Source organism: Chanos chanos, chromosome 13 (genome assembly GCF_902362185.1).
Source record: "Chanos chanos chromosome 13, fChaCha1.1, whole genome shotgun sequence".
In the NCBI taxonomy this organism is placed as follows: Eukaryota; Metazoa; Chordata; class Actinopteri; order Gonorynchiformes; family Chanidae; genus Chanos; species Chanos chanos.
The window spans coordinates 3,830,541-3,847,500 of NC_044507.1; the positions used below are offsets into that span (position 1 = coordinate 3,830,541).

A 16,960-nucleotide genomic window follows, 5' to 3' on the forward strand; every position below is an offset into this window, starting at 1 on the left:
CAGGGATGAGTTCTGACTGAGTAATGGTTAACTAGAGATAGGCAGACTGGAGAGACTGGGCTAAAGTTGATAGGTCCATGTTGTTAAACAGGGTTTTCAGAAGGGGGTGTCTCCCTATCTTAGTCATGGTACAAACCACTTATGACTGTATTTGCTAATCAACACACAGTCATTTAGCAGTGTCACACCCACTGGTCAATGAGTCTTGGTAATGTGTGTGTGTGTGTGTGTGTGTGTGTGCGAGGCTCCTTACTGTGGTCCCTAATGTGAATTGGTTCATTATTTTGCCACCTGATTGATTAATGTGAGTGCAGCTGCCTGATGCCTGATTGGTTAATGATGTTCTTGCCTATATTTGGCAGAAGTGCAGGAAGTCTCTGATGGATTAATCTAAGTCTACCCTGTGATTGGCTGAGAAGAAATTACCAAGCGCTGATGTGAGTCGACTACCTCTGTGTGTCATTGGCTGATGAGCAGGTTGATGAGCGTGTGTGTGTGTGTGTGTGTGTGTGTGTGTTTTAGCAGAGATCACCTTACTGCACGCTGACCTCGAGACTTCCCCACGTGTAACGCTGCAGGTAGTAACTGTCACAGAATCCTCCCTCACACACACACACACACACACACACACACAGACACACACATGCATGCACGCCCACAAGCACACACACACAGAAACAGAAATCCCAAAAACACAAGACCCCCAAACCAGTTCATTCACAAGGCAAAACAGATCGAGCTGAGAAAAAAAAAATCCCCCTCTATCAGCACTTCCTCACCAAAGTCCTGACTGCCTCAGTAAAGCATTCAGAGACAGAGCACTCTGCCAGGCTCCTACAGAAACACACACACTCTTATCCTTGAGTGCAGGTAGCCTATTGTTTTCCTCCGCACGCTAATTCTCAGCCCTATAAAGGCAAGCACTTGGAGTGGAAACAGACGACAGGTGACGAGTCTTTTTTTACGCTGAGAGAAGAAAATGTGCAGCGTAATGTGAGTTTGAATAGCATTCTCTTTCTCCTTCTCCTTCTCTTTCTCTTTCTTCAAGGCTAATCTGAGTGTCACACTCTGCATGCTGCCGGGCTCATTAGTGGGGAGCGGTGGCTTTGCAGTTTTATAATGATGCATGATGAATAGCTCCTCATTTTTGTGCTCTTCAAAAGCAGCGCTAATGACCAAATGAACTGTCCCATAGGTAACACAGTCTGACATACACGCTACTCACACCTGCATGCACAGTCTGACATACACGCTACTCACACCAGCATGCATGCATGGCCACACATACGCGCACGCATACACATACACATACACACGCACATACACAAACACGCACACAGACACGTAGACTCACACACACACACACACACACTGAGCAAACATCAAAATTTATTGAGTGTGAGTCTGTCGTGAAGCTCACAGAAAAGCAAAGAAGGTGACCGCTTGTTGACCTCTTATGTAACTGGGAGGACAGAGAGAGAGAGAGAGAGAGAGAGAGAGCTGGTACTGGACTTGACAGAGAAAATAATTAAGCATCACCTCACAGTGCAGCATACTACTACTACTACTACTCTGTTTTATCTGAGAGCTCTCTCTCTCTCTCTCTGTCTCTCTGTCACACACACACACACACACACACACAGTCTGTGTACTCTGTACTTTTATTATATTAGCTAGTTACGCTGCGGTAGAGTCTGATATTAAATGCTCTAATGGACTGAGAAGAACTGTGATCTTGCTGAACTAAACTAGCACTACACTTTTGCCTGGTGTATGCAACACGTTTGTTGTTGAGCACAAGGGAAAGAAAATGAAAAAAGGGGCTTTTCATTTCTTTTTGAAAGAAGTTTTCAGTTCTTTCAAAACAGCATCAACAACTCAGAGCAAAGTCATCACCAGCTGCCAAAAGCAAACACCACTTGTCCCAGAAGTGTGTGTGCGTGTGTGTGTGTGTGTGTGCGTGTGCGTGTGTGTCTCATGTCTCAGAGGGCCAGCCACAGTCACAGGCATCCCCATGGAGACCCCATGGCAACGGCCCTTTCCACAGTACACCTCAGCCTCACACATGCCCAGTCATGCTGAGATCAGCCTGTGTGTGTGTAAGACAACACATGCTGTAACACACTCACACACACACACACACTCACTCACACACACACACACACACACACACACACTCACACACAGCCTGTCAAACTCAACAAACATCATCAAGAGGGAGCTTGTCACCAAATATCTTTTCAACACTCCCTGTGAGAGAGAGAGAGAGAGAGAGAGAGAGATGTGTGTTCAGGGGAAGATGAGTGTCCGACTGAGCCCTTCCCTCTCTCTGTTTCCTCTACACCGTCCTCTTTGTTTCATTGGTTCTGTCTGTTCAGACCAGTCACTGCCCCCTCCCATACAGCCACTCACCCTTAGAAACCCTTCCTCCCTTTAAATATAAAACATTATTATTACCATTAACATCTCAACATCACCTTCATCATCAGTACTACTGTCATTATTACATGGTCCAAAAGTGCAGAGTTCAACCCCGTTTTCTCCTATCTCATTTCAAACAGGAGAGAGAGAGAGAGAGAGAGAGAGAGAAGGAAAGAGAGAGAGAGAAAAGTAGGGGAGAGAGAGAATGAGCCGCAGAAGACGAATAAAAGAGAGCAGGAGAGTCACGCACTTTGATTGGTGTTTCGTGTCAATGAATGCGCGCACACACACACACACGCACACACACACACACACACACACACACGCACACACACACACACACGCACATGCACACGCACACACGCACACACACACACACGCACGTAAGCGCACACACACACACACACATTCAGGTCAAGGCAGTTTTAGGAGTGGAGACACAGGAGAGAGTTCCTGGAGCCATCAGTGACAGGGAGAAGCAAACAGAGGAAAACAGGGCAGCCCAAAACCACAGAAACCCTGACACACACACACGCACACACACACACGCACATACACACACACACACGCACGCGAACACACACACTCAGAGCGCGGCTCAACAAACTCACTTTTTGCCTCTATTTTTCATGGCAGGTTTGGAAGAACATTTTGATTGGTTCAATTCAGTTGTCTTTTAATACGAAAATGACATCAAATTTTTGTTTTTCTTTTGTTTTTCATTTATCCCATGTATCTGTTCCTTGTTCCCGAGCTGAGGAAAACCTGGAGTTGTTCCTCTCAGAAGAGTGTGGTTGTATTCTTCCTTTCCAGGTCCCAAGAGTTAAAACTTCTGTTTCGTTTCAGTTCGTTTGGTTTTTTTTTTTTTTGTTTGCTTTGTTTTGTTTTAAATTCTACATAGTTGGAGCTACAGCACAGCACTGACAGCACACACAGAACAAGAGATCCAGGGGAGGGGTTCACTACTATTCTGCCAGAGATAGAGAAAGACCACCGAAAAAAAAAGAGACAGAGAAGAAGAGAGACGGAGTTAAAAGAGAAAAGGGGAAACACAGCGTCAAGTCTAATGAAGTCCGTTTGCTTTCGCTGGTCTCCAGGACGAATAAGTTCAAACAGGATTGCGTCGCTCTCTGTGACTCACAGCTGAATACATCAGCACTTACCAAAGAGGATAGACAGAGAAAGAGAATAGACAAAGAGAGAGAGAGAGACAGAGAGAGAGAGAGAGAGAGAGACAGAGAGAGAGAGAAAGAGTGGTGTTTGGGGCAACAAAGACAGGAGACTTGGAAAAAATGGAGTGATGAAAAAGTAGTGATGGAGTGAATAACAGAGAGAAGAGGTTATGAGAGAGGTCTACCATTTCAAATGAAATTTAAATTGGACAAAGTTGTAGAGTTGCCACATCTGAACATCTGAACCTGCAGATAGGATTTCCACAGGTAGGTCCCAGAAGTCTGGGATCTAGTCTGAACTGGATCTGTTATTTAAGATCAGATCTAGTCTGAAGGGGATCTGTGATCTAAGATCAGATCTTTTCGGGCCAATGAGTTAGATGGAGTGATGTTACAGAGATGATAGGTGAGGGAGAGAAAGAACCATTGGGACAACACTTAATGTGAAGGTTTGTCTGTGTCCCTTTAAAATAAATTAAAGCATCATTAACGGCTTTTTAATGATAAATGATTGAATAAGCTAATGAATTTGACATAATTGCTTTATCTATTGATATTGATGTAGATATTTATATATTCACTGATATTAATGAGTAAGGATATTCAATTTAATATATGTGCAATTATAATTGCTTTGTTCCTTATTTGATGACTTCTTAATAGGTATCACATAATCAAACCTTCAACAAAGTGTCACCAAATTATCAACAAAAGATTGAATGACTGGGAGAGAAGAGAAGAGAAGAGAAGAGAAGAGAAGAGAAGAGAAGAGAAGAGAAGAGAAGAGAAGAGATTAAAGGTATGAGAGAATTGGATGGCTAATAGTACCCGTGTTTGGCAGCCTGGCAGCGAGTCAGTCTTGTGCATAAGGACAGGGTCAAAGGGGCACAGGGGTTAAAGGTTAAAGGTTAACGGGGGAGAGGTCATGGAGAAGGGGGGCAGATTAGGCTTTGAGGGCGTGCCACTGGGCGACGTTAGTGCGAGGACGACTCATCATGTCCTTCCAATGTTTGACTTCCGCTGGTCCACTCTTCCAAGACAGATAGATCTGAGAGGGTGAGAGAGAGAGAGAGAGAGAGAGAGAGAGAGAGAGAGAGAGTGGGAGAGAGACAGGGGGAGAGAGGGGGGGGGAAGAGGGAGAGAGAGAGAGAGAGAGAGAGTGAGGGAGAGAGAGAGAGAGAGTGGGAGAGAGACAGGAGGAGAGAGGTGGGGAGGAAGAGAGAGAGAGAGAGAGATAGAGAGAGAGAGAAAGAAAGAGAGAGAGAGAGTGAAGGAGAGAGAGAGAGAGTGGGAGAGAGACAGGGGAAGAGAGGGGGGGAAGAGAGAGAGAGAGAGAAAGAGAAAGAGAGAGTGAGGGAGAAAGAGAGGGAGAGAGAGAAAGAGAGAGAGAGAGCGGAATAGAGAGAGAGATTGCAGTCACACTGAATAGTTGACAGTCTTCCATGATATACCATTATTGTTGTAACCGTACCTCTGTTGTCATGATATTTCATGTCTTCAATCATCTGATTCACTTTATCAGAGCAATTTACAACTCGTATTGTGCCCAAAGTCAGAGGCCCCAGTGTGATTAAGGACGAAAGAACTGATCTATTTATTAGTTAGTTTGTTTAATTTGTAAGATTGTAATGATGGTTCTGGTCTTGTATTGTGTGTGGTTAATGAACTGTAGTGGTGAAGAAAACAGTTGGATAACCAGAGGGTTGCTGGTTTGAGTCTTGAGCTTGGTGGCTCAAATGTTGAACATGTAATTCTCAGGTTTCCTCAGAGTCCTGTGTGTACACTTCACACACAGTAAAACCTTTTCCTCTAGAAAAACTGCATCAGAATAGTGAGTATATACTATTGTGACATTACTATTATCAACAGTATTACTTTTGTGTTTGTTACGAATATTTCTGTGTATGTGCGTGTAAATGTGTGTGTGCGTGTGGGGCGGGTGTGTGTGTGTGTGTGTGTGTCTGTGTATGTATATCTGTGTAAGTGCGTTTCTGTGTGTGTGAATGTGTGTCTGTGTGTGTACATGTGTGTGTGTGGGGGGCGGGTGTGTGTGTGTGTGTGTGTGTGTGTGTCTGTGTATGTATATCTGTGTAAGTGCGTTTCTGTGTGTGTGCGTGTGTGTCTGTGTGTGTGTGTACCTTTCCGATGACATCGTTGCGACTCAGTTTGTCCTTGTCCATGACAGTGATGATGATGGTGGTCTCTCTGAGGACGTGAGCCGGGACGTCGAAGGGGAAAGACTCGTTAAAGACCGGATTCAGACAGCGCTTGATTGTCCGTGTCTTCTTCTTCTCCACACGCTTATCTTTATGCATCAGCCACACCTTCACATAGGGATCTGTAGCCAATCAGAGAGGAGGACAGGACATTTATGTAAATAAGGTACATTCATATAGGGGTGTGTGCAGCCAATCACAAACTGTTGATGCAAATAAGGACCATTAACATAGGGCTCTGCATTCGCCCTACAGGCCAAATACAAAGTAAAGAACAATTTCAACAAATAATACGACTCAGCGTACAGTACAGAATAACTCAGTACGGTTTTACATTCAGTCAGGAACAGTCAAGAAAGACGTATGCAAATACTGTGTTACAACCAGTAGGACAGGAATCCAAAGAAGTGAGTTATTCAAATAATAATTCTTCAAGTACGTTTCACAAAGCTAAACAGGAAAGCAGTGAAGGACATGAGGAGGAGGGAAATTTAACAGGAATGTTCTCTCTCTTTTGTTCAGCCTCTTCAGATTTTTGGAATGAAATTGATTTGTGAACGGTGACGAGTGGAGAGGTTAGGGAAATGAATGAATTCATTCTATCGGCGGTAATTTTTTATTGGCACTTAAAGAAAACAGATGAGGGCTGAGAGAGAAGGATGAAGCAGTGGGATAAAAGAGGCGTGAAGGCGTCGGCAGAGAGGCGTGAGAGCGATTTGACCTCCGCATGACCTTCGGTTGCAGTGATGTCAACAGAGGCAGGAACAAAAACAGACAGTTGGTAACACAATGAACATGCGTGCCGTGAAAATGTGTGTGAGCGAGAGAGAGAGAAAGAGAGAGAGAGATTGTGTGTTTGTGTATGCCTGAGGTGCTTTCAGTGTTCATGGCTGTGAGACCATGTGTGTATATCTGTGTGTGTGTGTGTGTGTTTGCGTATGTGTGCATAGGCATGACAGTGTGTGTGTCTGTGTGTGTATGTTTGTGTGTGTGGTGTGTGCGCGTGTGTGTGTGTGTGCGTGTGTATGTGTGTGCGCGTGTGGTGTGTATGTGTGTGTGTATGTTTGTGTGTGTGCGCGTGCGCGTGAGTGTATGTGTGTGTGTGTGCGCGTGTGGTGTGTGTGTGTGTGCGCATGTACCTGAGGTCCCTCCGATGTCCATGGCTTTAAGATTGCGTGCTTTGATGATGTTGACAGTAATGGTGTTAGCCGTGGGATTATAGCACAGGGACACCAACAGGTCTCCTCGACTCCCCTAGAAACAAAACACGGACACACACACACACACACACACATACAGACACACACACACACACACACCACACGCGCACACACACACACACACACACACACACACACCACACGCGCACACACACACACACACACACACACACAGACACACACACATCCACAAGCATGAAATCCACATATATATGTATACAGTATATACGGTATATACATGTGAATACTACACAATCATTTACATTACATTACATTTTTTAAAGTCAGTTTAGAATGGCCAGGGGTGTATTATCTGTTAATGTCTTAAAAATGAGAAACAGAGAAAGCCCAGTCCACACACACACACCAGCCTGAGGAAACCTGGATTCCCACACAAAAATTACCACCAAATGCATCACAGCAGAGATTCAAAATATTAATGCCCAAAAAAAGGTTCTCACAACAGCACTGCAAGACACCGCCTTACCCCCCCCCCCCCCCCCCCACCACTGCTGCGCCCCTGAAATGTGTTTTTAATGCCATCATTCTTTAAGATTACTGTGACTACGGTAAGAGACTGTCTGTCACACACAGTCACAGTCGTTTCACTGGAATCCCAGGATGCAACACTCACACTGCCGTCACTGCAGGGCTTCAGCTCCTTCCAGAAGGTCTGCATGTGAGCCAAGTCCACTTTATTGAGAGGGATGGACACCTCTCCAATCGGATCATTCCTGCTGAAACGGTCATAATCAAGCACCTGCAGGTACAACGTACGCTGGACCACTTTCTCATAAGGAAACCCTGAGAGAGAGAGAGAGAGAGAGACAGAGAGAGAGAGTGAGAGAGAGAGAGAGAAAGAGAGAGAGAGAGAGAGAGAGAGAGAAAGACAGAGAGAGAGAGAGAGAGAGAGAGAGAGATTTACTTTACACAACATTACATTTAAAGACTGTGAGGTTTCTTGGTTACATATTCATGCCTGAAGGTTGTAAGTTTGCTTCTGCCACTGAACAGCAAATTTCATATTCAAAACTTATTCAAATGTGCAAAGACTGTGTAAAAATGAAATAAGGAAGAGTGTGGTATTTTATGCCTGTGTGTGTATGCGGGTAAAAGATGAGTGATGTGTGATGATTTTGTGGTTGAATCCTTTATTGAGTCGGATGTGTATTAAGGAGCCGTCAGCGCTGATGGAGGAGTGACCTTGGCCAAATCTCCTCTGGCGCCTCCACTTTTTCACCGTTATGTTCCAGTAAAATCGACGGCTCGTGTCTGAGGAGCAGACTTTTATTACGACTTATCACGGCGTCAGACTCAACCCCGGACCCCGGCGACGTCGTGAATTCCTAAAGGAACCACGCCTCGTGTTACTGGCCGTCTCTCACCTTCGAACAGGAAGGTCTCGTTCCAGTGCGGGTTCAGGTTCTTTCGTTTGACTTTGGTCTCGAGTTTGTGCTTCTTGTCTGGCAGCAGGTAGATTTTGACGAACGGGTCAGAGGTTCCGGAAAAGTCTTTAGCGGGCAGGTCTTGTCCTTTGAGGATTTTGACGGTGAGGGTAGAGTCTTGGAAACTGTAACCCACGCTGAACTGGATCCGACCTAGCTTCTCACTGATCGGACCCTCATGGTCATCGTCCTCAGAACCAGGTGACAGCTGGAGAGAGAATGAGAGAGAGAGAGAGAGAGAGAGAGAGAATGAGAGAGAGAGAGAGAGAGAGAGAGAGAATGAGAGAGAGAGATAGAGAGAGAGAGAGAGAGAGAGAGAGAGAATGAGAGAGAGAGAGAGAGAGAGAGAGAGAGAGAGAGAATGAGAGAGAGAGAGAGTAAGAGAGAGAGACAGAGAGAATGAGAGAGAGAGAGAGAGAGAGAGAGAGAGAATTAGAGAGAGAGAGAGAGAGAGTAAGAGAGAGAGACAGAGAGAGAAGAAGAAGAAAAGAAAGAGAGAGTAAGTACAGAGACTGCAGGTCGTGCGCCCTTGGAGCCTGCTTTGTTTGGCAGGCTTAGGCAGTTTGATTTCCTCACTAATGTACTTAAGAAGCAGGGTGCAGCTTTACTCTCACACACGCACACACACACACACACACACACACACACACACAGTCACAAACGCGTACACACACACATACACACACACAAACGCGCACACACACACATACACACACACACACACACACAGACACACAAAAACACATACACGCACAAACGCACGCACACACATACATACAAACTCACATGCGCACACACACACACACACGCAAACACATACACATACACACACACACACACACACTCACACACACAGAGTTTGTGCTTAATCACAGCTCAGCCAAGCAGTACCACTATCTGATGGAACCATTCCAGCAGAGAGAGAGAACAACAGAGAGAAAGAGAGGCTGATTAAGCATTAGGGTGATGAGGGGAGTGGGGACTGCAGTAGTTACCCTGGTTCTGTCATCTCTCTCTGTCTCTATATTTCTCTATAAGTCTTACAGGGCATGCAATAAAGGGCGACGGAAGAATGAAGGGATGAATGAAAGGAGAAGGTAAAAATAAAAGCAGGGTTAGGGTGCACTTATCCTGAGCTGTCACTCTCTATGTCCAACTCCACTTACTGTCTCTAATGAAGCAGCCTTAGCCACACACACACACACACACACACACACACACACACACACACACACACACACACACATACACACACACACACCAGACACATGCACACCCATATTCAGCTCAGTCACAGACAAACAAGAGAGAGAGAGAGAGAAAAAGAGAGAACAGAGAGAAAAAGTTTTCTAATAAATTGGAGCCAGTTTAATTAAGTGTAAGTTATAATTGCCTGTGTGCTTGCCTGTGTGCGTGTGTGTGTGTGTGTATGTGTATGTGTGTGTGTGTGTGTGTGTGTGTGCTGCACTCTTACACTCTTACCATCACCATGTCTCCAGTGAGAGAGTTGGCCAGATCTGACACAGAGGAGTGTCCATCAGTGTCTGGGGGCTGTCCCTTAGGACTGTTTCCTGGCTTATTAGTCCTACTGCACCACAGAGAGAGAGGGAGAGAGAGAGAGAGAGAGAGAGAGAGAGAGGGAGAGAGAGAGAGAGAGAGAGAAACAGTTGACTTAAAGCATTATGAACTTCATCTTGTGCGTATGTGTATGTATCTTGGATGCGACTCTAATGAGAGTTAGAGCTGAGTACACACAGTCTTAAAACAGAAGCGTGACCAGTTTGAAACCAGTCCAGACCAGTAGTTCAGTGCCTCCTCCCGCAGTCATAATGCACACCAGCTGCCACTGAACGCCGACCCAAACCCAACACCAAGTGCCTACACCCCGCCCAGCCCAACACGCCCGTTTAAAGTCCTGACTCAGAGACGGGACGGTCGTGTCAGAGAAACACAGCGCTATAAAACAGTGCTACCTGCTTAATGTCCTCCAGGATCACGCACATTAAGAGACGCTGGAAATTCTGATGTATATAGAAATCACAGCTGAATGAAAGAACTAAACCTCCTCTGTGAAGTTTACTAAACAAACAAACAAACAACAACAACATGATATTCAAACCTGACAAATCACACGAAAAAAAAAAGCCTCACATTTACAGCACAATATAATTCTAAGAAAACACCAAATATCATATGAGTTTTCTGTTCATTTTAAACTGATCACACAAGTTAGATTTATAGATCATTTAAAAACGAGTCCTCCAGAAGCAAAACCATCTTCAGTTTCAACAACATATGAAACGCCAACAAAACACATCATTTATATCAAAAGAAAAGGACATAGTTTTGCTGTCAAGTGTGCGTGTTCACGTTGGACATGAAGTATCGTTAGAAAAGAACAATAAAAGTAAGTGGAGTGTGAGCTAGGCTGCGTGAGCAGACAGAGGAGTGGATCTGAAATATTTGACTAAGAGAAATAGCTGAAAATATGAAATATTTGACTAAGAGAGGGAACATGTACTCCCACTGTGATAAGTCAGGGTCTGGTGGGAGTGTTAGTCTCCATCAGTGACACTAACCAGAGCATAAAACAGAATAAACCCTGTCACATAGCACTACAAACATCATAACACACGTTCCTTAACACAGAAAGACAGACAGAGAGAGAGAGAGAGAGAGAGAGAGAGAGAGAACCAACACTGGTCAAGGCACATAAAACATGAAGAGACAACACACTGATGAGCTGTTAGGCACTGAGACAGATATAGTGAGAGAGAGAGAGAGCCGGGTCGGTAAATTGTATGTATAGACCATAGACACAGGATGGCACAAAAAAAAAGGCAAGGCTGCAGAGAGGACAACTGAAGGACAGAGAGAACAGGGCACGAGAAAAAGAGAAAAAGAGAGACAGACACACACAAAGAGAGAGTCGCTTTTTAAGAGAAGTTGTTAAGAGAGTAGAGGCAGCAGATTAATAGCATGACTGTCAGTGAGGTTACAGAAGGTCAAACTAAACCACGCGTGGAACAGAGAGAAAAGCCCAGCAAAGAGTTATCAAGAAATACACTGAGCTGCAAGAGAGAGAGAGAGAGAGAGAGAGAAGAAAAAAACAAGGAGCGAGAGATAGGCCTGGAAACACAAGAACGGCTTAGTACTGGTCAATCAGAGAGATTCACAACAACATAGCATTGTGTAAACAGAACAAACAAATAAGAAAATAAGAGAATGAGAGGAACAGAGGAGCAGACACACAGAGAGCGGAGAGAGAAAGAGAGAGAGAGAGAGAGTCAAAAGAGTTCAAGAAAACGTTACAAGAAGAAGAACAGAGAGAAGAAATAATAGTTTACAATGTACACAAGATTAGTTTCTGAAAAGAAAGGGAAGAAGCAAGACCAGGAAGAAGCAATCTTTCAGTAGAGAGAGACAGAGAGAGAGAGAGAGAGAGAGAGAGAGAGAGAAAGGGAGAGAGAGGGAGGGAGGGAGAGAACACAATAAAGAATCAGAAAGAGAAAGAGAGACAGAGAAAACACACACCATAGATGAAGAGAACACAGAGCAAAGCCACAGGCCAGGAGAAGAGGGAGAAGGTGAATGGAAAAGATATCCATCTTTTTAGAGTGCTGGGAAACAGACAGGCCCAGTCCGTCTTAGAAAATCTCCCTCAGTCAGTGGGATTTAGGACATGACACAGATTCATTTTTCATGTTCCAGATTATCCCAGATTACAGATTGTGTGCTCCTTCAGTCAAGTAGTTCTGCACCTGACACCTGAATGTTTCTCCTCATTTGTGTGATATCTGTGTACAAAGTTCACTATCCGTCCATCGTATGTTAAAAATACTACTGCTAAGAGTGTTAATGCTGATGAAGCTAAGATATTAAACTAACTGCACGTCTGCATTTGCCTGAATGAAGTTAAATGAGACCAAACACCATTCCTGTACCTCAGTTAGCTTTGAGAAACAATACTAAATTAATCTGACCAAACTGAGCCACTTTGCATCCTTAATAACACAGTAATAACACGTTTATATCTCTGTTATTGAGTCATGTACAGTTATGGCTATGCTAGCTATGTTATAATCTAAATTATTCTCTATGTAAGACACACACAGACTAATGTTTCCAGCGCTGAGGCTAGCGTGATAGACTTGCTCTGTGCTGAAAGCCAGTGTTTCTTGATGGGCCGGACTGCTGGGACCCAGCCCTCTAAAACAGGGAGAGAGAGACACTCACACACACACACACACACACACACACTCAGGACACATCATCACTACCATTCAGAAACACTGGAGCTCTTCACATACTCTAATGCAGTATGCAAGCAAGTGCTCACTGAGGGAGGAGGGGAGATGGGGTCTGGGTGCGGTAACAACCCCCAAAAACATTGTCTGTCTGTCTGTCATCAGGACCACTCAAGCCTTCAGGGTGTCTATATATGTATATATATATATATACAGGGAAGTGATTGTTTAGTCTCTTAGTTCTTGACTCAATCATTAGGTACCCATTGTGAATGTATGATTGTATTGTTGAAGACATACAGACATAGGCAGGAAAAACAAAGAAATGATAAAAAAAAAAGATATTGAAAATAGCAAGCAGAGCAAAGTGAGGCAAACAGACGGGCTGACAGACAGACAGAGAGGCAGGCAGACAGACAGACACACAGACATACAGACAGACACACAGACAGACGGGGGGGAGGGAGACAGAGGGTCAGTTTAGGAGAAGATTAGAAAGATTGAGAGGGAAAGGGTAAGAGGTTATGTGGGGTGTGGCGAAACCAATGAATGATCATTGAAGCAACTCGTTAATAAGCTTTTCAGTCACTGGGTTAGGTTAGGACCAAAGATTGGATAATTAGTTAATCGGTTAGTTAGTTAATTGTTTGATTGGTTAATTAGTTAATTAGAGTGAGTTTGGAGAACATCGCCGTTAGTGGAGCCCTCACACACTGAACTGCAGAGGAGCGGAGAGATGAGTGAAAATGACGGATGGAAAAGGACGAGAACGTGGGAGTGAGGTGGGGGAGTGAGGTGGGGGAGTGAGGTGGGAGAGTGAGGTGGGGGAGTGAGGTGGGGGAGTGAGGTGGGAGAGTGAGGTGGGGGAGTGAGGTGGGGGAGTGAGGTGGGGGAGTGAGGTGGGAGAGTGAGGAACGGCCCAGGTGTCAAAGTGAGAGACGGAGGGGTGGATCCCCAGGACGGGTGACCTTAAACACGAGGACAAATTCAGAAAGCAAAGACATATCATCATCTCTCCCTCTCCTCTCTCTCTCTCTCCCTGAGAAAAGAGAGAGATTCTTCAACGTCCCTCAAACTGAATTCTTTAATCTAACTCAGGCTTCATTCAGGGCCAGACAGCTGTGTGTACGCTTCCAGAACAAAAACAGCAAAACAGGTTGAGCTGCAAGGTTCTACCTTACTCCAAATCGCTAGGGATGTGCCGAAGAATTTAGAGGCCACAGATTTCTGTGAACCACAAAGTGCTTAGTGCTTAACAGCCCTTCTGTTGAAGTGTTACACCCCCCGCCCCCCCCCCCTCCACCCAACTCCTACCCACCCCCAAAACTCACGAGGAGGCTTGACAGCACTGTCTGTCATCAGAAGCGGCAAGCTCCCAAAAATACACACCAAACGGTTACTATGGCGATGCGAGGGCAGAGTAAAAATGGTTAAGCTGAATGGTTATGATTAATGTCACAGTTACGATAACCCTACGCAAAAGACGGGACTAAAACAGGCTGTTTTTGTTTTCCCCCGCAGTGTGTGTATGTGTCTGTGTGTGTGTGCGTGTGTGTGCACGTGTGTGTGCGTGTGTGTGTGTGTGTGTGTGTGTGCGTGTGTGTGAGTGTGTGTGTGTCTGTGTGAGTGTGTGTGTGTGTGTGCGTGCGTGTGTGTGTGTGTGTGTGTGTGTGTGTCTGTGTGAGCGTGTGTGTGTGTGTGTGTGTGTGCGTGTGTGTGCGTGTGAGTGTGTGTGTGTCTGTGTGAGTGTGTGTGTGTGTGTGTGTGTGTGCGTGTGTGTGTGCGTGTGTGTGCGTGTGTGTGCGTGAGTGTGTGTGTGTCTGTGTGAGTGTGTGTGTGTATGTGTGTGAGTGTGTGTGTGTCTGTGTGTGTGTGCGTGTGTGCGTGTCCGTGTGTGTGTGTGTGTGTGTGTGTGCGTGTGTGCGCGCGTGCGCGCGTGTGTGTGTGTGTGTGTGTGTGTGAGTGTGTGTGTGCGTGTGTGTGCGTGCGCACGCGTGTTTGAAGTTTCATTCGGATAAAGGGACAAGAAAAGCCAAAATGAAGGGGGGGAGGAGACGATGAATGACAGGAGTTGAGTGGGCGATGAAGTTAAAAGAGGAGTTGTATGGAGACAAAGCCTATTTTCCTCAGCACTGCTGTCCTACCACTGAAGCCCGTCAGGACAGAGTCAGGCCGCTGAGACTATCTGGTAGACTCTGTAGGCCAGTACGGAAAACGCAGGACTGTGCGACAAGTCACGTTGCACATTTTTATTCATCAAAAAAAAAAAAAAAAAAAAAAAAAGAGGGGGGGGGGGGGACGGGTCAAGTTTGCAGTGACCTTTTGGTACGTCGATGTGTCCTCCTTACCAGCAGGGAAGATAAGGATCCAAGGACAGTGAAAATTTATTCTGTAAACAACACCATTTTTTCCTCTTTCAAGTGTCTCTCTGGAAAATGTACCGCTTTGGTGGCCCCCCCTGACCCCCCCCAGAAAAAAAGTCAAAAGTAAAAGTTCAGAGCAACTTTGTATTATATATATATATATATATATATATATATATATGTGTGTGTGTGTGTGTGTGTGTGTGTGTGTGTATGTGTGTGTGTGTGTGTGTGTGTGTTTGTGAAACTTTGTGACATCTCAGGACAATTCCCTCAGGGGAGTTAAAACACAGGGAGCAAACTAACTGGACTTGTGGGGTTGAACTCTGGGTTTAGGGTCAGGGTCATTTGGGTTTAGGGTCAGGGTCATTTTTTTCTATCTGAGATCACAAAACATGAAAACGACAGCAGAAGGGCAGGCCTATGTCAAAGTCAGAATCTGCCAACATCTTAAGGAGGGTGGACAATGAGAAATTCGGTTTCGACTGTGCTGTTTAGATCTGCACGATGACTTCGTCACTTCTACCGATGCGGATCTTCGCTGAATCAGTGTGCGATGCACTGAGGAGAGTCGCAGACAGTGTCGCACAGGGGCGGTACATTCATTTGCCAAAAGTTTTGATGGAGGCCCCTCCCCCCCGTGTGACTTGGTTTATGATTGGTGAGGTAATGAAACTCGTGTGCAAAGGAGAGACAAAATCTTCATAAAAGTTTGGAGCCTGGTCAGTGATGCACCACTCCAGCCAAACTCAAAGCCTTCACCCGAGACAACATCAAAGTCGCTATCTGCATGAGATTATATCAACAGATAACGGAAACTTGACTAGCTGTAAATTATTTGTTAAAACATATTATTATCATTACTACTGTCATTACTATTATCATTATTATTATTGTTGTTTGTTGTTGTTGCTGCCGTTGTTGTTGTTTTTATGTAAGTCCAAAGTGCCTGAACCTAGTGTATATGTATGCGTGTGTGTGTGTGTGTAAGCATGCGTGTGTGCATGTGCGTGTGTGAGGGTATGTGTGTGTGTGTGAGGGCATGCGTGTGTGTGTGTGTGTGTGTGTGTGTGAGCTGTTTTGTTTATCATTTGTTCTCATTGATTTGTCAGTGTCTCAGGTCAATATTCCTTAGATCCTCCGCGATGGACTGTTCCACACAGCTAATCAGTCAACCTGAGACCTGAGAGCCCTGTGTGAAAATGTTTGCCTTACTTAATCATCCGTTTTACAACAAATGCAGACACATTCTCTGTGACGTTTGGCAGTGAACACAGAGACTTTTTCTGTGACGTTTGGCAGTGAACATAGAGATGTTCTCTCTCTGATGTTTGGAAGTGAACACAGACGTTCTCTCTGTGACATTTGGCAGTGAACACAGAGACTTTCTCTGTGACGTTTGGCAGTGAACACAGAGACTTTCTCTGTGACGTTTGGCAGTGAACACAGAGATGTTCTCTCTCTGATGTTTGGCAGTGAAGACAGACGTTCTCTGTGTGACGTTTGGCAGTGAACACAGAGACTTTCTCTGTGACGTTTGGCAGTGAACACAGAGACTTTCTCTGTGACGTTTGGCAGTGAACACAGAGATGTTCTCTCTCTGATGTTTGGCAGTGAACACAGAGATGTTCTCTCTGACGTTTGGCAGTGAACACAGAGATGTTCTCTGTGACATTTGGCAGTGAACACAGAGATGTTCTCTCTGACGTTTGGCAGTGAACACAGAGACGTTCTTTCTGTGACGTTTGGCGTTTCTTCACTCCTCCTTTCTCTCTCTCGTACCGTCTATCTTTTTCTTCTCCTCTCGGCGTTCTGTGGTGCTCGTCGACCGATTTGACGCTCCAGCGGCCTGGCTTGACCGTCAGACCTTTATGTA

The 16,960-nt window shown here is 45.1% G+C and overlaps 1 protein-coding gene across 1 annotated transcript in view; it reads right to left on the reverse strand.

The window, feature by feature from the left end:
* Positions 1 to 4,536: 4,536 nt before the first annotated feature.
* Positions 4,537 to 16,960, reverse strand: part of syt7a (synaptotagmin VIIa) — a 71,612-nt gene continuing 59,188 nt past the window's right edge. Inside the window, exons 7-12 of the mRNA XM_030790491.1 lie at positions 9,957 to 10,062; positions 8,415 to 8,682; positions 7,664 to 7,833; positions 6,949 to 7,063; positions 5,732 to 5,931; positions 4,537 to 4,641 (exon numbers count right to left, since the gene is read on the reverse strand). Of these exons, the coding sequence (XP_030646351.1) occupies positions 4,537 to 4,641; positions 5,732 to 5,931; positions 6,949 to 7,063; positions 7,664 to 7,833; positions 8,415 to 8,682; positions 9,957 to 10,062 (964 nt within the window). The remainder of the gene's footprint in view (positions 4,642 to 5,731; positions 5,932 to 6,948; positions 7,064 to 7,663; positions 7,834 to 8,414; positions 8,683 to 9,956; positions 10,063 to 16,960) is intronic.